Source organism: Rhinoderma darwinii, chromosome 4 (genome assembly GCF_050947455.1).
Source record: "Rhinoderma darwinii isolate aRhiDar2 chromosome 4, aRhiDar2.hap1, whole genome shotgun sequence".
NCBI classification, from domain to species: domain Eukaryota; kingdom Metazoa; phylum Chordata; class Amphibia; order Anura; family Rhinodermatidae; genus Rhinoderma; species Rhinoderma darwinii.
The window spans coordinates 259,883,413-259,905,547 of NC_134690.1; the positions used below are offsets into that span (position 1 = coordinate 259,883,413).

Consider the following 22,135-nt stretch of genomic DNA (forward strand, 5'->3'; position numbering starts at 1 on the left):
TGTCTGTGTAGGGGAGGGGTGGGAGGATCGAGCTGCAGGTGAGAGCAGGAGGAAAGGTCACAGTCCGTATTGTCAACTCTCCCCCTTTACAACTTTTCTTCATGTGATCACCCAACCCTTACCACTTAGAGAGGATATGTGCTATCTGTAACATTTAGTTTTCTTCTAAAAGAGTGAAGATGAGCAGATTTCTAAATCTGATGATTTTGTGAAGATATTTGCATGTTGATCAAAGCATAAGGGCCAGGCTTTACTTTCAAGAAATATGAGGGTATAATATGATTTGTTTTAGTTTTATAATATAGGTTTTATTTAGGCAAAAAGTGTAAAAAATTTGTTCCAAAACCTCTGGCAGCAGAAGGATACGCCCCTTCCCGACATCCGCTGTATATATACAGCGGATGTTGTAAGGGGATGTAAAGAGCGCTGTATATATACAGCGGATGTTGTAAGGGGATGTAAGGAGCAGGCTCATGAGCCGTGCACGCACCATATGCTGTAGTTGTTAACTGCATATAGACACCCTGCTCTAACATAAAGGATCAGGGATTACTCCATTCGTGGCCTTTAACCCCCTTAGATGCAGCGACTTTTGCATCTTAGAATATGTTCACACGGCTTATTTTCTGAAGTTTTTCGAGCGGAAAAATCTCAAGCAGAATGCCTCCAAACATCTGCTCACTGATTTCAATAGGAAAAACGGCGTTCTGTTCCGACGGGGCGTTTTTGTTTTTTTACGCAGCAGTTTTGAAAACCAGCCGCATTAAAAAACACCCACGAAAAAGAAGTGTACTCATTGACTTAATAGAAAAACAGCTCCAAAAACGGCAGTAAAAAACGCAGTGAAAAACGCTAGTTTGAGTAAAAAACGGCTGAAAATGTAGGAGCTGTGTTCCCTTGAAAACCGCTCCGTGTTTTCAGCCGTATTTTGTTAACCGTTTGAACTTACCCTTAGGGGGTAGACAGATGGGGGCAAGTTGCTGATTGGTTGCCATGACAGCCAGGTGCCTAATGAAGGCCACTTAGGTCTGCCATCGTAGTACTCCTATTAGGATAATGCTGACCGGACAATACACTGCAATATAGAAGTATTGCATCGTATCACGCAAGCGATATAAAAAAAAGAAAAAAAAAGAAAAGATATTAACTGGTAAAAGTTTATTTTTTGAAAATAAATAAGTAAATAAACATACACCGTGACGATTAACCCCTTCCCCCTGCTTGCATTCTGGGCCCTAATGTCCAAGCCATTTTTTAAATTTTTCCATTGTCACATTCGAAGAGCTGTAACTTTTTTTTATTTTTGCGTCGGCATAGCTGTATAAGGTCTTGTTTTTTGCGGGACGACTTGCAGTTTTTATTGGTACCATTTGAGAGTAGATGCGACTTTTTGATCACTTTTTATCACATTTTTTTTAAGTCAGGATTAACAGAAAACAGCAATTTTTCCATTGTTTTTTATTTTATTTTTTACGGCGTTCACAGTGCGGGTTAAATAATGTAACAGCTTTATAGTCGGGGGCGTTACGGACGCGGCGATACCAAATATGTGTAACTTTTTTGCTTTATTGTAGTTTTTTTTAATAGTAAAGCATTTTGTAAGGGGAAAAGCTGGGTTTTTCATTTTTTTTGTTTCACTTTTTTTTTTTTATTAACTTTATTAAACTTTTTTACTTTTTTACTAGTCCCACTAGGGGACTTCCCTATCCTCCGATCGCTATTATAATACACTGCAATACTTTTGTATTGCAGTGTATTACTGCCTGTCCGTTTTAAAACGGACAGGCATCTGCTAGGTCATGCCTGCGGCATGATCTAGCAGGCATTCGCTCCAGGCAGACCTGGGGGTCTTTATTAGACCCCCGGCTGCCATTAGAGACACAGACACTCGGCGATTTTATCGCCGGGTGTCAGTGAGATGAGAGGGAGCTCCCTCCCTCTCTCCAAAACCACTCAGATGCGGTGCTCGCTATTGCGCACCGCATCTGAAGGGTTAAACGGGTGAGATCGATACTAATATCGATCTCACCCGGCAGAGCAGGGACGCCCCCAGCCCTCAGCTGCCTCTGGCAGCCGAGAGCAGGGAGATTTCACGGCTCCCTGCTCTGTTTACTTTATTCTACAGCAGCGACGTAGAATAGCGGCGCTCTAGAATAAAGCCCACTAATGACCGCCGTAAAAAGACGTATCGGCGGTCATTAAGGGGTTAACATAATTGGTATCGCCATGTCCTAACTGTCTGTACCATCTGTAAAATATAACGTTATATATCCTGCACGGTGAACAACGTAAAAATGAATATAAAATGACAATGTTTTTTGGTTAACTCGCCTCCCGAAAAAAATGGAAGAAAAGTGTTGAAAAAGTCATATGTACCCCAAAATGGTACCATTAAAAACTACAGCTTGCCCCATAAAATAAAATCCCTTACACAGCTACATCGATGGAAAATAAAAAAGTTCAGGGTTTCAAAATATAGCGACACAGTTTTGCATTTTTATTTTATTTTTATTTTTTTGTACTAGTAAAACAAAAATCTATTTAATTTTGGTATCGTAATTATACTGACCTGCAGAATACAGTTAACATATCATTCTTACCGCAACGTAAACTTAGATAAGGTAGTCAGAAAATGCGCCAAGTTTATCAAAGTGGTGCACGCTGTATTACAATTTTTGCTTATCTTGCTAGACATGATAGTCGCTTTTCTCTTGCTTATACCACCTATTGGCTGGCTTAGTTTACAAAAAAATTTTTTGGGGGCGCGCATATATATAAAACAAAGAAAAAGCAGCACCGTTCCTTCTGTGTGGGGTGCAAAAAATTCTCGTTCGGACACTCGACCAGTGTCCCAAATACCAATACGCTCCAAAATACGAGCCAGCACTCCAGAATTTGTGAAAAATAGGATCACTTTAAAGTGCCATTAAAGTGATCCTATTTTTCACAAATTCTGGAGTGCTATCTCGTATTTTGGAGCGTATACATATATATATATATAATATATAGTCAGTTTAAGCCACACCCCTTTCTATTAGACCATGCCCTTTCCCAAAGGGCCACACCCTTTGCCGAGCATGTCGAACAAAGTGTCTAAAACGGTTAATAAATGTGGCGCACAGCATGTACGCCATAATTCTGGCTTAATTTGAACCTATGAATAGTAAATCTGCCCTTTTTATATGGTACATTAAATGGTGCAATTTTTAAAATTACCGCTCATTTTGTAGAAGTCCTCATGTCCTGTGTCCTGTGTCGACGGAAAAATAAAAAAGTTATGGCTCTTGGAAGGCGGGGATACTAAATCTGGCTGTAGCGGTAAGGGGCTAAAATAAGTAATAATAAAAAAAACACTTTGCATTTTTATTCTTCCTCTATCCCAGGGCAATGTAATATGGGCCATAGTGACGTTTCGCCCTTAGTGAATTAACGTCACCTGACTGCATCGTCCAGTGGCTCTGTTACTTTAAACCAAATGTTGTTGACAACAGTGGGACATTATGTCACTATTGGATTGCAGCCTGTGGCCTAGTCATAACGCGGACGCGGTACAGAGGTAGAATTTGAATGGTATGAATATATTATTATCAGATACTATATGTTCCAAGGGATTTACCCCATATCCTGGACGATCTTTTTACTATTTTGAATGTTGAAGATTGTAAAGTAGTATGGGCTCTGGTACCAACAATACCTTTTTTAAATTCGGGATTAAATCCAACATCTGAATTGGCACATCATTGGGAACGTCATTCCTTCCCTCTTCGTTGCTCTCTGATATGTTGGAGCAGTGTGTTGCCCTATTTGACTCTATACAATACTTTTACTTCGTTTTTTTGGGTGCGTCTTGCACTTTCTCTCTATTGCGGAGGTTATGTCAAATTTTTATAAATATTAAAGTTTAAAAAAATATATGATTGCATATGAGATATTTTTGATTTTTATCTGTATCAAGTGTATCATGCAAAATCATTATATCCTGCTTCAAGTGTGCGCACACAAGGAGTTCAGACACTAAGGAGTTCTGGTCTAAACTGAGGTTTATTGAAGAATACATTATAATGTACCACAATTGGATTACATTGCGATCCACTCACAATCTTGAGGTCCGACCCTCGTTGACTCTTGTTCTGACTGACCATGATTAATTAAGAGCACTTTAAACATTATAATTTAAGCGTCCGTAAACTAAGTATGGTAATAAATCTGATTAAACCAGTTTTCGAACAATCGGTTTGTCTGCACAGCATTTCTTAAAAAAAAAAAACATTTACACAGGAAAATGAATTTTGAGGATCATGATTGTTACAAAGTATATGACTTGCTTCTATAGAGAAATGTCTTTAGGTCCTTTTAGACAGCCTGATACAACGTGCTGGTCTACGATACAGCGCATTGATCAGCTCTTGTTAGCTTCGTTTACAGGGAGAAATTGCGGTAATGTATAGGGACGAACGATCATGACTATGATCGTTCTTCCCCATGCATTGGCATCATGTCGGCATTACATCTTCGTATTTATACAGGCCAATAGTGAACATTTTTTTGTATGCATCAACGGTCCGATCAGCCGATGAACAAGCGTTTGTTCGTTTATCGTCTTATCAATGTTTGCACCGGGCAATGATTGGTGATGAGCATTCGTATGAGCTCATTCAACCAATCATTGGCCCGTGTAAAATTTGAGCAGTGATACAACTCAATTATATGCACACTTTTTTTTTTTATCTTGTGCTACAAGATGGAGGCTAAATATTTGCTATATTTTTTTTTCTCCTTCTCATGAATGACTGTGGTGTTGTCCTTCAGATATTAACTAACTTTAAAGAAACACTGCCTTGGATGTTTAAATATGTATGTGATGTAAACCTATTTCTAATTTCTGTTTTGTCTCTTTTAGGGAAACGCCAGGCTCCAGTTTTCGATGTGTTTGAAGCTTTCCTAAATACAGACAACATTCAAGTCTTTGCCAATGCAGCCACTGACTACATTATGTGCCTTATGAAATTTGTCAAAGGATTAGGTACATTTCACTCTGATTTAAATGAAAAACCCATGTCTGGGTAGCGGTTATTAGCTGATTATATGTATTATCGGTTGCCCAAGAGCAATAGTGATGCCATTACGTAGATTATCGGTGATCGGTGCAGCTGTTAAATATCCTTTTAATGACCAGCGCATTGTTGCAGGTAAAACGGCCAAAATCGTGCAGCCATTAATTAATACACCCTTTATGGTTGCAAGATTTTGCAGGAAAAGGCTATTTGAGGTTGTTGGCCGCAGCACGGCCGGTTCAGTGCCGCTCTGTATGGCCTTACCCTTAGGGTATGTTCAAATATACGGGTAGTGGTGCTGCACGAAATAAATTTTGCTTCCTCTAAAACACAAAATGATGGAACTGGTCAACATTAATTTCAGGTGAAAGTGATTGCAAAGAAATTGGAGACTGCGTGCTGTCATCTGCTTCATCTTCCACAGACCTTTGCCTTCCAGCTTTGGATTATTTAAGGAGGTGTTCTCAGGTATTACTGAATTTTATTTGAGATCTTTCGACTCTGTAGATTATGAGCATTACTGAAAATGGTTCACAATAAACTCATATTGTGTGTATTCAGAAATAACCCTGTCATATGCATGCCAAAGGAAAGTTGTTTTTTTCCATATCTCTGCACAACAGAAGCTTATGGATATTTCTGTATACAAAGCAGCGAATTAGTAACAGAACTATGGTTTATTTAATATACAGCTGCTAGCTAAAATCTACAAGATGCCAATGAAACCAATCTTCTTGTGTGGGCGCCTAAACAGTTTGCCCCGCCGAGTTCAAGAAAGATCGGCAAGCAGTGAAGATGGTATTGATGCTGTACTATCCGAGTTTGATGATGACACTGGTAGGTGATCAATAGCAAGTTTATCAAATGCCTGAAAGTAGCAAAACTATGTGCGTGTGTGTTTACGTGTGTATATATGTGTGTGTGTATGTGTGTATATATATATGTGTGTGTGTGTGTGTGTGTGTATATATATATATATATATATATATATATATATATATATATATATATATATATATATTACACATATGCACACATGTATTTCTACATAGCAAATGATTTACTTGGTGTAGTAGAAAAAAAACAGAGCCAACCATTAGGACATGCATGCCGCTCATTCTGAGTAATTTAATCATTCATTAAAAGGGGCTTGTTCAGATTAATAGCAGTGAGGAGTTGAATTCGTGCTCCATCATTCTGTGGAATAACAGGTGTCAATGTTGGCCCTTATTTAAGGTAGGAGGGTGGCAAATATTGCACACGTTGGTTATTGTGCAATTCCTTCGGAAATACTGTGGAAAATGGGTCATTCCAGACATCGTTCTGATGAAAAGCATACTTTGATTAAAAAGTTGATTGGAGAGGGAAAAACATATAGAGAAGTGCAGCAAATTATAGGCTGCTCCGCTAAAATGATCTCAAATGCCTTGTGGCAGCCAAAACCTGAAAGACGAGATAGAAAGAGGGGAACTACTGTTTGAATGGATCGAAGAATAGCCAAAATTTCAAAGGCTCAGCCAATGATCCCCTCCAGAAAGATCAAAGAAGATCTGAAGTTACCAGTGAGTACTGCTAAATCAGAAGTCCATTAAGTGAAGCCAAGTTACCATTCAAGAACACCCCACAAAGTCCCGTTGTTGAAAAAAAAAAACACATGTCCTGAATAGGTTCAAATTTGCCAAGGAACACTTTGACTGGCCCAAAGAGTAATAGCGCAACATTTTGTGGACTGATGAAAGCAAAATGATTCTTTTTGGGTCTAGTGGCCACAGACAGTATGTCAGATGACCCCCGAGCACTGAATTCAAGCCCAAGGTACTCTGAAGACAGTAAAGCATGGTGGTGCAAAAATCATGATATGGGGTTGTTTCTCATACTATGGTGTTGGGCCTATTTATTGCATACACGCGATCATGGTTCAGCTTGAATATATCAAAATACTTGACAAAATCATGTCGCCCTATGTCGAAGAAGAAATGCCCTTGAAATGGTTGTTTCAACACGACAATGACCCAAAACACACCAGTAAGCGAAGAACATCTTGGTTACAGACAAACGAGATTGAGGTAATGGAGTGGCCAGCCCAATCTTCTGACCTCAATCCATTGAGAACTTGTGGGGTGACATAAAAAATGTGGTTTATGAGGCAAAACCCAAAAATGCAGAAGGACTGGAATGTCGTCCAATCTTCCTGGACTGGATAACTGTTCAGAGGTGCCAGAAGTTGGTGGATTCCATGCAACACCGATATCAAGCAGTTCTCCGAAACAATGGTTATGCCACTAAATATTAGTTCAGTAAAGTGAAATCTGAACATTTTTTCCAGCAAACTTGTACAATATAGCTCTTTCATCGTGCGTCCTATTACGAGATTTTATGGCTTTAATTTGTAGTAACTGTACACTGTACCTCCAGAGATGTGCCCAGTCGGTAGTAGCGACGGGCGGTGTGCACAAAGGGCAGGGACTTAATCAACGTGAGCCCTAACTGCTAACTTACTAATGTATGGCTTTCATTTTTTTTTTTTACTATGACTAATGCACTTTTTACATGAGATTGTGTGTGTGTGTGTGTGTGTGTGTGTAACACAAATGTGGCTGGAAATATTTGCTTCTCCCTAATTTGCCAAAACAACTGACTTTTACCTCCCCTTCCCCACATATTTAATGTAAAGTTGATGTCATGTTGAATGAGTAGTGACGTCTGACTTATGATCCTTTAGGACTTATTGATGTATGGATCAGCCTTTTGGAACAACTTACAGCGGCTGTTTCGAATTGCCCACGTCAGCATCAACCACCCACCCTGGATTTACTCTTTGAGTTATTAAGGGAAGTTTCCAAAGTTCCAGGTAATTTTATTGTCATTTTAAAATAACCCTTATGTATATGAATATAAATATTCTGTAAGAGCATGTATGCACATAACAGCCACCCACTTACATTAAGATGAAGCTGTCAGTGGAAGCAATTGAACTAGGTAAAATAGTCTTTAATGGACAACGGTAAGTCAAAAGGGTGCACTTGTGACTCGCGTTTGGCAGGGATACGTTGGGATCCCGTAACCTTAACTGTTATGAAAACTGCCATCATCTACTCTTAATATATCAGTATACAACAAATGTATATACAGTATTTTATTTTTTTAATTTATCTTTTGCACTCTACGACAGCCATGCAACTAGAGATCTATGTATACATTTGGTGGTACTGCTTCAAACATAAACGCCGAACGTGATGTGAATCTAGGTTATGCTGCACTACTAATGCGTCACATAAACCGCAGCAAAAACGACGATTTAATGCAGTGTTTACTAACCACGACAAAAACAATACAGAACCACAATGTTTTGGACCACATTGTGTGCACAGAATTATAGCAAGTTCCGTTCACAGCGTGACTTGTGTAATATCTGATGGCTGCGCGTGCATTTAGCGTAAGGATCCACTGGCCAATCCCTAAAACTTTTTCATTGTGGTAGTCCGGAAGCACGTTCCTAGAAATTAGACTCCGAGAAGAAACTGGGAGACTTGGCAGTATCTCAACACTGGCTTTTTCTCCATCTCTTGGTGCAATACTCCTCACACTCATGAGATTGAAGGGGCTGCAACACTATTTTAAAGCTGCGTCCCCCTCCTCAGTTTTTTTTTTTTCTGCACAGCGGCGTTACTGGCCACCAGGAGCTACAGCATGGACTCATTCACAGCATGTGGCCCACGATCACTGCTGTACAGGGTAAAAGCTTAAAGCTCAGGATTGGTGGTGAACCCAGCAGTCGGACCCTCACCGATCCCAAAGTAATGGCACATCCTAGCGTGCTGTTTAGAATCCATTAATCTGCTTTTTTTTAATATTTTTAAAAGGCTAAGGTTTTCACCAGCAGCGCAACATTAACAGTATTTTGAGAGTTATGAAAGTCAAACATTTTGCCAAACATTATGCTACATGATCTTAAATCCTTTTTTGTTTATAATTCCTACAAAAAATGTCTAATAAGATGTGGTTTCTGATGTCTTGCAGGCCCTGGCTTTGCTATTTATGCAGTCGTACATCTGCTATTACCTGTCATGTCCATGTGGCTGGGTCGCAGCCAGGGGGATCACGCTTATTGGGATGCAGCTTCTGCAAACTTCAAACACGCCATCGGCTTATCTTGTGAACTAGTGGTTGAACACATTCAAAGCTTCATAAACTCCGGTATTATATGTCCTTATAGCAAAGCCTTTCTCTATGTCACCATGTCTATCCAGACTGCTGATTTGCTTTCCACAGTTTAGTCCCTAAGGATCTGTGTATGTAAAAAAAGTTACAAAATCAACCCTATTCTTTCCATCCTCTTAGATCGAACTAACTAGAGTTGTCAGAGTTTTCGAGGCACCATGCACCTCCTATACGGCGAGCGCGTTTCACTGATATCTAATGCTTGTTTTATGTTTATTTCTTATGTTTCTTTTGTTCATTTCATTGAAAACAAATCCAAAGGTTATAACGTTCACTTACTTGGGGATTGTACATATTAAGCTGAAGTTATTCCATCTCTTTAATAACTTCAGCCTAATTCAAGGACTCAAGCTTCTATTATTCATAATAACTTAAAGGAACACTAAACGTGGTCTCGGTTTATAGGATTTTCTGCATGATCCTGAAATAAACTTGTAGAAATCTTTTAGAAGTATTAAGTTCCTCCGGTGAGAGGCGGGAATTGCCATTCCTGGTCTTTTATTCTGCTGCTGGCAGCATTCTTAGAGCTAAAGACATGGTTTCTGGTGGGGGTGGTGAAATGGCGTCGACCTACTTGTAGCGGCGGTCCCATTCACTTCAATGTAATACTGTGAACCGCCGCTACAAGTGTGTCAACGATTCATAGTACGAGCAGTGGAAATGAAGGGAAAGCAGCGCACGTACAAGTGTTGCAGCCCTTTCAAAACAGCTGATCGGCGTGAGTGCCGGCAGTCAGACCCCGACTGATCACATATTGATTGATTTGCCTATCAGGATTTTATTGGATTAAAAGACCCCTTCAACTCTATGTGCCCCACAACTGCTGCTGAAAGACTGTTATTGGTAAGGCCCTGTTCACGTGACGTTTGTGATGCCTGTATACTATGCACATCGTGAGAGCTCCCGACGTACATGCTAAACGTGTCCATAGGGTTGCATATACCCGACGGAGGCCAAAAGAGTGTCCTAAGTATCCCTTTTTCTTCTTTTTAAGGATAGAATAGCATAGTAGATGGATACATGATGGGCGCGCTAATAGCCTTTTATTAAGTATTCATTAAACGGAAACTATTACAGTCTATCGTTGTCAGATCCGTTAATCAGATGCCTAATAGTGGCCTCCATCACCCATAGGCTAAAATTGTATCCGTTTAACTAATAATTTGTGAACTCTTATGACTCCAGTTCACAACTTATCCATTTAACGGATACCATTACAGTCTATGGTGAAAGACGTGACTGTTAGGCATTTGTCACAGCCTACTTTTAACATGTATGTCGGGAGCTTTTTCTGAACGTATATGTTAAACGCAGGCAAAAAATGTGACGGGAACGTAACCTGAGGCTCGCTTTTGCTTGTTTCTAAAGAAATTGTTTAACAGTAAGTCTATAATATCGTTTTATTATCTGAAAGACTTCCGATAAGGGTTGGAGTGATTTGGGTAATGGGAAAAAGCAGCTGTAGTATAATCAAATTCACAGTGCCTGTATTTTGTCATGGATAGAGCACAGGGGCTTTATCTGGCGTCTGGATTCTGCTGAAATTGGGAGGTTCCACAGGGAATTTGACTTCCCCTGATATTTAATACTACTTCTAAAATTATTCTTCAAAAGCTTTATATATTTAAACCGCCTCAATGCCCAAACAGAAAACCACAAAATTGCTGTTCACCGTTTTAAAACTTTCATCCCAATAGTAAGAATCAAATGTCATTAACAAATCACAAAACAAAAAAAGGGGAAAATCTTAATTTATTGTGGCAGGTACATTATTCCATATATCCGTGATGTATAATAATATTCGCACAAAGCCGCAGGGCATGTACTATTATGCAGGTCACAGAACTTTGAGGTGACTTCTACATTTCTTAATTTTATAGTAGGCGGTACTTTGTTCCTTATCTCAGCTGCTGCAGAAGCTCTTTTTGAAGAGGAAAGGAAATGGGGTATGTTCACACGTAAAAAGAAGTGGCTTAAAATTACGGAGCTGTTTTCAAGGTAAAACAGCTTATGATTTCAAGGCGTTTTTGAAGCTGAAAATGAAGCTTATTTTAATTTGAAGCTTTTTTGAGCCTTTTTTAGAGGCGTTTTTCAAAGCGTCAATGGAAATTCAGCTCCAAAAACTCCTAAAAAAGTGACATGCTACTTATTTTTACGAGGCTTCTTTTTACCAGGCGTTTTTTTTAATTCAGCAGTGTAAAAATACACCTCATGTGAACAGCACAATGTATTTTCCATTGAAATCAATCGGAAACTGCAGGCTTGTTTTAAGTGTATTTTGGAGAGGCTTTTATGCTCCAAAATCAGCCTGAAAATAAGCCATGTTAACATGCCCTTACTTTTTAAAATAGCATGTTGAATATTAAAATGTTATCTACTTCTTCAAAATGAAACTCTGGAGCAGTTTCGGCTCTGTTCACATTATGTTTGTGAACAGAGCCGTACTCCGAACATGTCCATAGGGCCCCATTCTCCCGGTTTATGCCAAAAGTTTGTTCATTTGGCATATGCCAGGTGAGTATGCGCCAGCATACTTTTTTTGTTTCTTGCTGTACATAATGGTGTAGTAGACTATACTACTCTATTCAGAGGAATACAGTAGAAAGAACGTATACGAGTGTAAGCTTATACATATTTGGAGGCTTTCGTTGAGGTATATGTCAAGAAGTAATTCTGATATACTGTATACCTCTGACGGAAGCCTAAAACTTGATGTGAAAAGAGCCTTAATTGTGTGTGTAACAATATTAGCCAAGTGTACACCACCATACAAGTAAGTCTCGGTTAGGGCTTGGCAATTCATCGGAAAAAAAATAAATAAACTCCGCACAGGTAATCATTGTTGTCTTGTGTATTTTGGTGTTTTCGTGTTTCTCCCCCCCCCCCCCCCCGGTTTCAACTGCACCTACGTCCTCAGGATGCAGATACAGTTGAATCTAATTGTAGAGCAGGGGGCCTCTAGGCTATGGAATGCCGGCTGCTCAAGGCTCTGCAAGGACAGGCGCAATTACATCACTGCCTCGCGCCTGTCTGCCCTGAGCCACACAGACCGGAGGAGCGTCGTTGGATCGGGGTTAGGTGAGTATTTTATTAGGAACTATTTGGGCTGTGTGGCAGCAGCTGTGGGGCATTAGACTGTGAGGGGGTAGCTATAGGGGGCATTATACTGTGTGAAGGGCAGTTATGGGGGCATTATACTGCTAAAAATGCAAATAGGGAGCGTGGTATGTAAAAGGGGTGTGGTCTAAATAATCATAATGAGGATATATGTTCAATTAGATTTTGATTTAGGTCATAATTTCCCAGCTCTAGTCTCGGTGCACCGCTCTTTCCCCACACCCTCATTGTCGGCCACAATGCATCCCTACACATAGCAAGCCACAATACATACTTTTGGTGGGGGGTGTACTGTAGCACCGCTCATTCCTGTATAATTGGTGTGAGGTCAGAATATGCGAATGATACATTCATTGTTTACAAAAAGAACTTTGACATGTATTATAATTTTTTATATCATTTCTGTTTCATATTTGTTATATAGATATCGGTGATCCTGGGATTGGCAGATTATTTGCTCCCATAGTTTTACCTATAGACATAGGATATGTCCTTAATGAATTTAAAGAAAAATCTGCCATAAACCCCAGAGCCTTGGTGCAGGTAGGAATGTGTTGGACTGTCCTACGTAGGTGTTACTGAGCCTAACTGCAGTGGACAGTATGATATTAAGGAGCCTATCAGACCCTGTAAGAGCCTTGTCAGTACACCCTGGTACTAAAGAGATACACACATAATCCATACTAAGGTCCATTACCAAGAGCTTTTGGACATACTTTATGACTTTAATATTTTGGTTCTTTGCTTTCAGACATAGGATATGAGAATATGATCAACACAATGCTGAAAGAATTATTTAAGCTGCTTGTGTCATGTGTGGCTGAAGCCACCGAAACCATCTCTCGAGTGGGCTGTTCCTGTATTAGGTAGGTAATCCTTGATCGTTGAATGATTAATCAGTGTTCGTTTCACAGTGAAAATGCTGATATTTCTAACAATGGGATTTTTATGTATGTCCATATGGTTTCTGATCTGATTCTGTTGTCTATTTTTAGATATGTATTGGTAACGGCTGGGCCAGTCTTCACAGAGGAGATGTGGAGATTGGCTTGCTGTGCTTTGCAGGAAGCATTTTCTGCTACGTTAGAACCGATGAAGGTAAGACATCAGCAGTGTTCTATATTTTACGTAAATAAAATGGCCAACTTTGTTGTGAACGTATAACTAAATATACATCACCTTTCAGAATCTATTAGGTTATTTCCACAGTGGGTCAGAAAGTTTTTCTGGAGATGCCTGCGAAGTGAAGGTGGCAGCACCGTCTTTATCCCCCAATGCAGAAGCTGAATACTGGAGGATCCGGGCCATGACACAACAGGTATGGACCCACAAATTATATATTCAGCGTTTAACATGGAGTTTTGCTATATATTTTTTCTATTCTAACTACCCACAACATAATGTTCGCCGCTCGCCACAACCATGTTGATTGGCGACTGGCCAGGAAATGAAAAATATGTTTATGCTAGAAGCCAGTTAGTGTTCTCACCGGGAATGAAAATTTAATAAAGCCTTTGAACAAAATTTGAAGTAGATGAGATGATTCATTTAAAGTGCCGCTCTCCGTCTCATGATGTATAATTTATGGATTTCTTGTTGACACCAGAATATTGTGGAAAAAGCAAGAAGTGAAGGATAATTGTGAGCAATCCTAATCCTCTTCTCCAGTGAAGATGTTGGGGTTTTTAAGAGATCTGCATTAATTCAACTGCTGCTTGCTTTCTCTGAATTTTAGGGGATTGTAGAGATTATGTACAGTAGAAAAAAAAAGAAACCGAAATGCCTCAATACAAAATAATATTTTTACATTTCCTCCTACATCTCTTAATTTTCTAAATGTATGCTTTTTTTATTACAATTGGATATGTCTGTTAATGTAGAAATGTTATATTTATACAGTATATAATGTAGTATTTTCAGCTTAGTGGTATATCATATACAACATATTTAATAGTTGTTAGTGCCATTTGCACCGTGTGTTTAACCAATAATCATTGATGTCATTTTCATTTGTCAGGTGTTCATGTTAGATGCCCAGTGCTCACCAAAAACCCCAAACAATAAGGAGGGCTTTGAACATGCCCAGTCATGTGTCCTTATTATTGAGCTGCCTCCAGATGAAAAGCCCAATGGCCACACACAGAAAAGGTAAGGCCAGTGGTGTAACTATAGGGGTCACAATTGCGACCGGGCCCCAAAGCCAGGAGGGCCTGTGGCCCCCCGCACCACGTCAATGAAAAGTTACTATGGTAAATGGGGCCTATGTAATAAACTACACAGGCCCCCGTTCCTATAGTAACCGTACTTACATTCCGCCTTCCGGAGTGCAGCGGTGGTCCTGACGTCACAGCGCTGTGTGCAGCGCATGATGTCACAACGCTATGCGCTGCGCACAACATCCCGACCCTGGATGGAGTCAGGACCTCTGCTGCAGCCAAAGAGGAGGGTAAGTTTAATACCACTGTCTGCTGGAGATGATTGGTTGGGGTCCGACTCCCGGGACCCCCGCCAATCAGTTGTTTTGAAGTGGGTGCATTGCTCGTACGAGCGCTACTTCCCCTTCATTCCGGTCACTTTCTCACACTGAATCGCCGACACGGACATGTCAGCGATTCACAGTGTGAGCAAGTAAGGGAAATGAAGGGGAAGCAGCGATTGTACTTAGTAACACATAAAAAAGCAAAACGATTATTATTCTTACCTTTCCTGGGTCCAGCGCTGGAGCCGCTATGTCAGCGAGCTGGGCCCTATATCTAATTCTATCATGTGTGATACGGTCTGCTGAGCCACTGTATCTAATCCTATCCATAGCTAAAGGGTAGTGCTATAGATATGCTGTCTCCTATATATACATATACACATTTATTTGGGGGGGTATATGTATTGGGGCTATTTCCCCTGACGTTTCAAGACCTTAGTGATGCCCCTGGCTGCTAGTGCTGCATCGTTGGCCCCCTTAGGAGACCCAGCGATGCAGCTGAAAGCTGCGGGCCATTGGCCATGAGACGATTGGGGGGGCCCAAGACGAACCTTTGCATTGGGGCCCATGAGCCTTTAGCTACGCCCCTGGGTAAGGCTGTATGTTAGATAGAAGTTGGACGGGTTAACATCTAACTTGTCAGATGCAGTCCCAAGAGGTGTAGCATAGCAATTGTCATATATAGCTGCACTTGTGTGCTTTTTACAGCATATACCAGAGAATACTCACATAATGCAGGTTTGCATTTAATGTAGAGAGTACCATATCTGCTAATAAAATAAAGATTTTTACATAGCTTTGGGTGGTTTACTTTGTATTCGTAAATTAAGGGGTTGTCCATTTTTGGAAGCCAGTCACCACTATATCCAGAAGAATTTCTTAGTCTAGCAAACTTGAACTGCTGAAAAGCCTTTACATTTAAACAGTGAAGCTCCATTGTTTACAGGCACCTTTTTAAAAAGTGTTTGTTTTTTTTTAATATATAAAAATGACTGTGTTTTGTGCAACTTTCAAATTAGTTTTTATTAAAAATTGGTTCTACTTTTTGAGATACAGCTGCTTTGTATCCGGTTTACAAAGCAGCTGTATCGTTTGCTAATACCTGAATCCATCAGGTCAGCGGGACTGACGGGTTCAGTGACAGCAGGTACTGCGTGTATCTGACACACAGGATCCACCTGTAATCGATCACATCTAAGTTATGAACTTAGATGTGATGGATAACCGGTGAATCCTTTGTGTCAGAGACACTCCGTACCCGCTGTCACTGAACCCGTCAGTCCTGCAGACCCGACGGGAACAGGATTTAGTGAAAGCTACAGCTGCTCTGTATAGAGAATACAGAGCAGCTGTATCTCAAAAAGTAAAAATAATTTTTAAGAAAAATGTATTTTGAACGTTGCACCAATCACACTGAAAGTGATTTTTTTTTTTTTTTTTTTAATAATAATCAGTCAACGGTTTACATAGCCTTTAGGCATGCATGCACTGCTTACCTATTATTACAGGGCCACATGAATAATAAACTCCACTAAGCAGCTTCCCTGGACCTACTCACACGGCATCAAGTCACAAAGCATTCCACGACATTGTGGCCTCACGTCACTCTGACTTGGTTGTGGGCAGCAGCACTACAGGTTTTAAGATTTAGACGACCCTGGGGTTCTGCACACACACATATAGACCTTTGCGCAACAAAATGTATTTAGATTTTTTAGTATTGTGTTTATTGTTTGCATTATCTTGCTTCTCTGATATAAGTATATTAAATAGCTGGTTTTGCATATGCTTATTTCTGCTGTCCAAACAATTCTAAAATATGTGAATGGCTTTGATTTGCCTTTGATCTGGTGTGCTATTCTTTGGTGTTAACTAGAATGAATGGAAACATATGCTTAAGGCCTGATTCACACGAGCGCTGCGCATCTCGAACGTGAAAAACTGCCGTATTTCACGTCCGAGGTGCATCCGTGCTCAGCGCTGCGGGACGCGATGTCACGCATCCACCATAGTTGAGAGTCTATGAAGTGATGCGTGAATAGAACGGACATGCCCTATTTTCGCACGGACCCTGCACGCGGTCCGTTGAAACAACGGCTGTGTGAACAGCCACATTGAATTACATAGGTCCTTGGGACGGCCGCTGTTTCAACGGCCGTCCCTCGGCCGTTTAACACGTTTGTGTGAATCAGGCCTAAGAGTCCGTTCACACGGCAGATTTTGCGTGGTTAGTCCTGCTGCAAAATCCGCTGCAGAATTATCTCTTGCGCAAATTTTTTTTCTGTGTGAACAGGGTCTTATTGTAGAACATGGATCCTTAGGACATTCCTTGTGCAAGTGTATGATGCACGCCGCTTTTGCTACTTGACCTCTGCACAAAACAGTCCAATGACCGACTGTTTGCGGTCATCGGGAGGCCATTTGTTCTTATGTGTGCTTTCCTTCAACATAAACAGTGTAAATGTGCACTTATGTTAAACCGTAAGGAAGGAAATCTCTATCTTGTAATAAGTTATGATTATACTGTAATGTACATAGACTTTTAATATCTACAACACTTTTGGCTTTAAGCATGCTCTCTGCAAGACAATAGGGGACATTTAAAAAATAAAATATGTTATGACCTGTATTCTCTTTCTAGTGGTTTAATATGTGTTTAGACTCTGGTAACACGGTCACCAGTCATTTTAAATTAGCATTGTCACCTCTCCTGACATGTCTGTTTTAATAAATACTTGTGTTCTCCATCAAATAACAAATCTGAAACATATTTTCCTAGAAATCTGCATTGTGCCGTTCCCCTGCTATTCCTCCTAGAAATGTATGAATAAAATGACAACGGTGTGTTACCATTCCCCTTGTCAAAGAGGCGTGTCCCTACACAGTCTCATACTGTCAGCACTGATTGGACATTGTCAGTCTGTGTAGGGATACACCCCCAACTGGTAACACCAATTTCTCAATTTATTCATGACTTTTTAGGAGGAATAACAGAGGAACAGCACAACGTAGAGTTCTAAGAAAAGATACTCCAGGAATAAAAGTCCTTCTCCTGAAAGGTCTGTTTCAGTAAAAAGTCCTCTTGTACATATAGATAGGGAGGTTATAGTTATCTGCTGACCATTGCTGGTTCATGTTACCACTGTTATGTGTATTGGTGTAATTCCTGCATGTACGGCTTCTAACTCTCTGCTTTTTCTTTCCTGCCTATAACTAACGCTGTGTTACTATACAGAAAGCTGGGGTAAGATTTTTATGTTGCTTGGAGCAATTGCCTAACAAAATGTCAAACCGCGTCTACATGGAAATGCACTGAAAATGTAGCCAACTTATTCTTGTATATTGGTTCTACCATGACTATAAAACATTATAGTCACAAGGGGCTAAAATATTTCAAAGCAGCAGCTTTGGTACTAGATGTAAGTATCTATCGCTGTGTATTGAAACCCTTGTATGAAGGCAGTATTTTTTTTAGTATGGCCTGCTGATCAAAGCCTAACCGCACCTAAGACCACCCGTTTGACATGTGATTGCAGTTAACCCAATGTCCCTTTACTACACTCTCCTACACAGTGGTCCAAGAGGCGGAGATATTGGGGGATGTTTGGCAAGGTTTTGAGTTAAGAGTTGTTTTAGCTGCCCCTATACTCTCTATATCTCAGCAGCCTGGACTACTGTGAGTGGGGCTAAAGAGGTTGACCCATTAGGACCGTCCCTGTCTATATGCCCTATTAGAAAATAGAGACTTTATAGATGGAAAGTCACTGAGTATCAAGTGATTATTGCACTGGTGGACCTTGCCGTTCATATGTGGCTGGCCGAAACAATCACTGTAATCACAGGGGGGTTCAGAAGCCGGACCCAAAGCGATTAGCTGATCATAGCGCCGGCTTCATTTTAACATGGGGTTGTAACGGTGATGCTGTGTTTCGGTGATATTATTGTTACATAAAGTCAAAAAAGGAAGCTGGATTTCAGTTTGTACAATTGTCCAAAGTAATTTTGCGCTTACAATTTCACTAATAACTACACATAGTAAATAATAAAGTAATGGGAAACAATATATAATATATATATGGTAAACAATTTATAATGTAATGCATTATTTAGTGCACAGTGAAATAGAAATTGCAAACTGTCTATTTTATAAATGGTAAGCAATGCTAATGCTAATTATATTCTCCTAACATCAATTCTCTGTCTTTCTCAAAGTATTCCATTTAGGACAATTGTAGTCAGTTTGCTTTCTCATCAAGTTCTGCTACAAAACTTATATGACATTCTGTTGGAGGAATTTGTAAAATGCCCTACAGTGACTGAGGATAAATCTGCTCCTCCGCCCCCCGAAGCTAAAACGGTTGGATTTCTGAGATACATTTCAATGCAAAACTTGGCTGTTATTTTTGACCTGTTGTTGGACTCCTATAGAACAGCTAGAGAATTTGATGCTCGTCCTGGATTAAAATGCCTACTAATGAAAGTTTCTGGAATCGGTGGAGCAGCAAATCTGTATCGCCAGTCGGCCATGAGCTTTAACATCTACTTCCAGGCTTTGATTTGTGCCTTGTTGACCAATCAAGACAACATAACTGCTGATGTTGTGAAGAAGATACTCTTTGAAGAAGAGGAGCATAGTACAGATTCCTCCCAGCAGTGCTCATCAGAGGATGAAGATATATTTGAAGAAACTGCTCAAGTCAGTCCTCCAAGAGGAAAGGAAAAACGACAATGGAGGGCTCGAGTTCCTTCACTGAGTGTTCAACCAGTAAGTAATGCTGATTGGATTTGGTTGGTTAAAAGACTTCACAAGCTGTGCATGGAACTTTGCAATAACTACATTCAGATGCATCTAGACCTAGAGAACAATGACGATCACCCAGGTATTAAAGGAGATCCTTTCTTCATCCTACCTTCATTTCAATCAGAAACCTCAACACCATCAACTGGAGGTCTTTCAGGAAAAGAAACACCATCTGAAGATGACCGATACCTGAATAAGGACCACCCTATTGATAATGTACCAGCAAGAGGTTTTGCTGCAACAATGCCACAAAGTCCTAAGCTAGAGAAAAGAGATCCGGGTAGAAAGAAAGAATGGTGGGAGAATGCTGGCAATAAAATCTATACCATAGCTACTGATAAAACAATAGCAAAACTCATGACCGAATACAAAAAGAGAAAGCAGCAACATAACCTGACTACATTTGTTAAAGATACAAAGGGAGAAATGTTATCTTCCAGAGGGCAGGATTCAACCCTGCCACAAAGGCCCCAACATCTCGTTGATCAAACTCAGATGAGACACTCTTTTAGTGCTGGCCCTGAGATATTGAGACAGGAGAAGAGATCTCGCTCCGGATCCACTGTGAGCACATTCAATATTTCAACAAGGGATGCAGAAGCCCAAATACAGGTAATCCAATTTTGCTGTAAACTTTTTTCAGTTAGTAAATCAACATTTTATCCCTTTTTAAAGTGTTTTCTGACTTTTGTTGATGATGGTATACCAAAGGATGTGGCATCAATGTGTGGTCTTTGGTGATCTGACCATTCGGCAACTCTCATTAAGGAGCTGTCTGGCATTACAGCTCAAACTGATTTGCCCGAAAAAAATATGAAAATGCTTGTTGCCATTTACACTGGCCGTTCCCCCACCGATCACACATTGATAGCATATTATAGATAAATGGTGTAGTCCAACCCTTTACACATTATAGTCCACTGAAAGCTGTACAATGTAAGGAGCGTGTAATAATGAAATTTCGATAAAACTGTTTTTTTGAAAAAAGAAATACAAATCCCAGCAATTTCTCCCTTTTTAATATCCTCCTGTTCTTTGATCCTATCAAAACTGAGAAATACATGAAGAATTAACTTAACAGTAAAAACCTCCTGAGATGACCACTTTTTTTTAAATACCCTACCCATATAGACCAGAATTTTCTGGGACCAATTTCATTTACAGACTAAGTACCCTGGCCCTTTAAAAAAGAATACCACCTCTCATTCTGACCAGTGACTCCACTTTTTGAACAGATTTTTTTCCCTGGGAACCCCTTTTAAAGACTGCATTCGCCACTTCCTTGACCATTCTATACGCTACTGTGTCCCATGAAATAAAGCATGGAAAACTGCTAAGCTCTGGCTGCAGCTCACATCACGCTGTAAGTAAATAGAACTCATCTCGTGCGATAAGCTGCAGCACACCCTGCCACTACGTATTGCGGAAGGCACCATCATTTGGAGGAGAACAATTTAATCATGCTAGGTAGAATGAATGGGGAGGCTATGCTGGGGAACTGAGGGAAGTGGAGCCATACTGGGGAATGAGGATAGCGGAGCTACACTCTGGACTGACAAGCTGGTGGACTCATCCTGGAGACTGACAAGAAGAAGTGGGTTATCCTGAGGACGGAGAGGGTAGCCAAGCCGGGGTTTGAGGAGAAGGAGGCCATGCCGGGTTTGAGGAGAAGGAGGCCATGCCGGGTTTGAGGAGAAGGAGGCCATGCCGGGGTTTGAGGAGAAGGAGGCCATGCCGGGGACTGAGGAGGGGAAAGCCATGCCGGGGACAGAGAGAGAGAGAGAGAGAACCCATGCCGGGTATTGAGAGAGAGAGAAGCCATGCCGGGTATTGAGAGAGAGAGAAGCCATGCCGGGTATTGAGAGAGAAGCCATGCCGGGGACTGAGAGAGAAGGAAGCCATGCCGGGGACTGAGAGAGAAGGAAGCCATGCCGGGGACTGAGCGAGAGGGAAGCCATGCTGGGGACTGAGAGGGATGCCATGCCGGGGACCGAGAGAGAGGGATGCCATGCCGGGGACCGAGAGAGGGGGAAGCCATGCCGGGGTCTGAGGAGAGGGAAGCCATGCCGGGGTCTGAGGAGAGGGAAGCCATGTCGTGGTCTGAGGAAAAGAAAGCCATGCTGAGGAGAGGGCATCCATGCGGAAGAGTAAAAAGAGGAGAGCCCATCCTGGATACGGAGAAGAAAATGAAGAAGGATACTGTATAGTACTATGCTGCATTGTTCTTTAACCTGTGACTCTCCAGCTGTTATGAAACTAAAACTTCCATCATGCACTACAAATCTATGGTCTGGTAAACTTCAAGCCACAGGTAGAAGATACTGTGGTATAGTGCTTGGATATTGAATTTACATGTTGCCAATACTTCCCAGATGCGATCAGGTGATTGATGCAGGTCTGACATCTGAAACCCCCCGCAATCAACTGTTCTAGCTGGAAGAAACTGACGGTTGCTGCATGTTT

The 22,135-nt window shown here is 40.7% G+C and overlaps 1 protein-coding gene across 2 annotated transcripts in view; it reads left to right on the forward strand.

The window, feature by feature from the left end:
• ARFGEF3 (ARFGEF family member 3) overlaps positions 1-22,135 on the forward strand; it is a 98,259-nt gene that overhangs the window by 69,070 nt on the left and 7,054 nt on the right. For both annotated transcript variants that reach the window (XM_075862423.1, XM_075862424.1), the window contains 10 exons: positions 4,901-5,023; positions 5,419-5,522; positions 5,747-5,891; positions 7,777-7,905; positions 9,075-9,251; positions 13,144-13,258; positions 13,388-13,490; positions 13,579-13,710; positions 14,410-14,540; positions 19,084-20,284. In XM_075862423.1, coding sequence (XP_075718538.1) covers positions 4,901-5,023; positions 5,419-5,522; positions 5,747-5,891; positions 7,777-7,905; positions 9,075-9,251; positions 13,144-13,258; positions 13,388-13,490; positions 13,579-13,710; positions 14,410-14,540; positions 19,084-20,284 — 2,360 coding nt within the window. The remainder of the gene's footprint in view (positions 1-4,900; positions 5,024-5,418; positions 5,523-5,746; positions 5,892-7,776; positions 7,906-9,074; positions 9,252-13,143; positions 13,259-13,387; positions 13,491-13,578; positions 13,711-14,409; positions 14,541-19,083; positions 20,285-22,135) is intronic.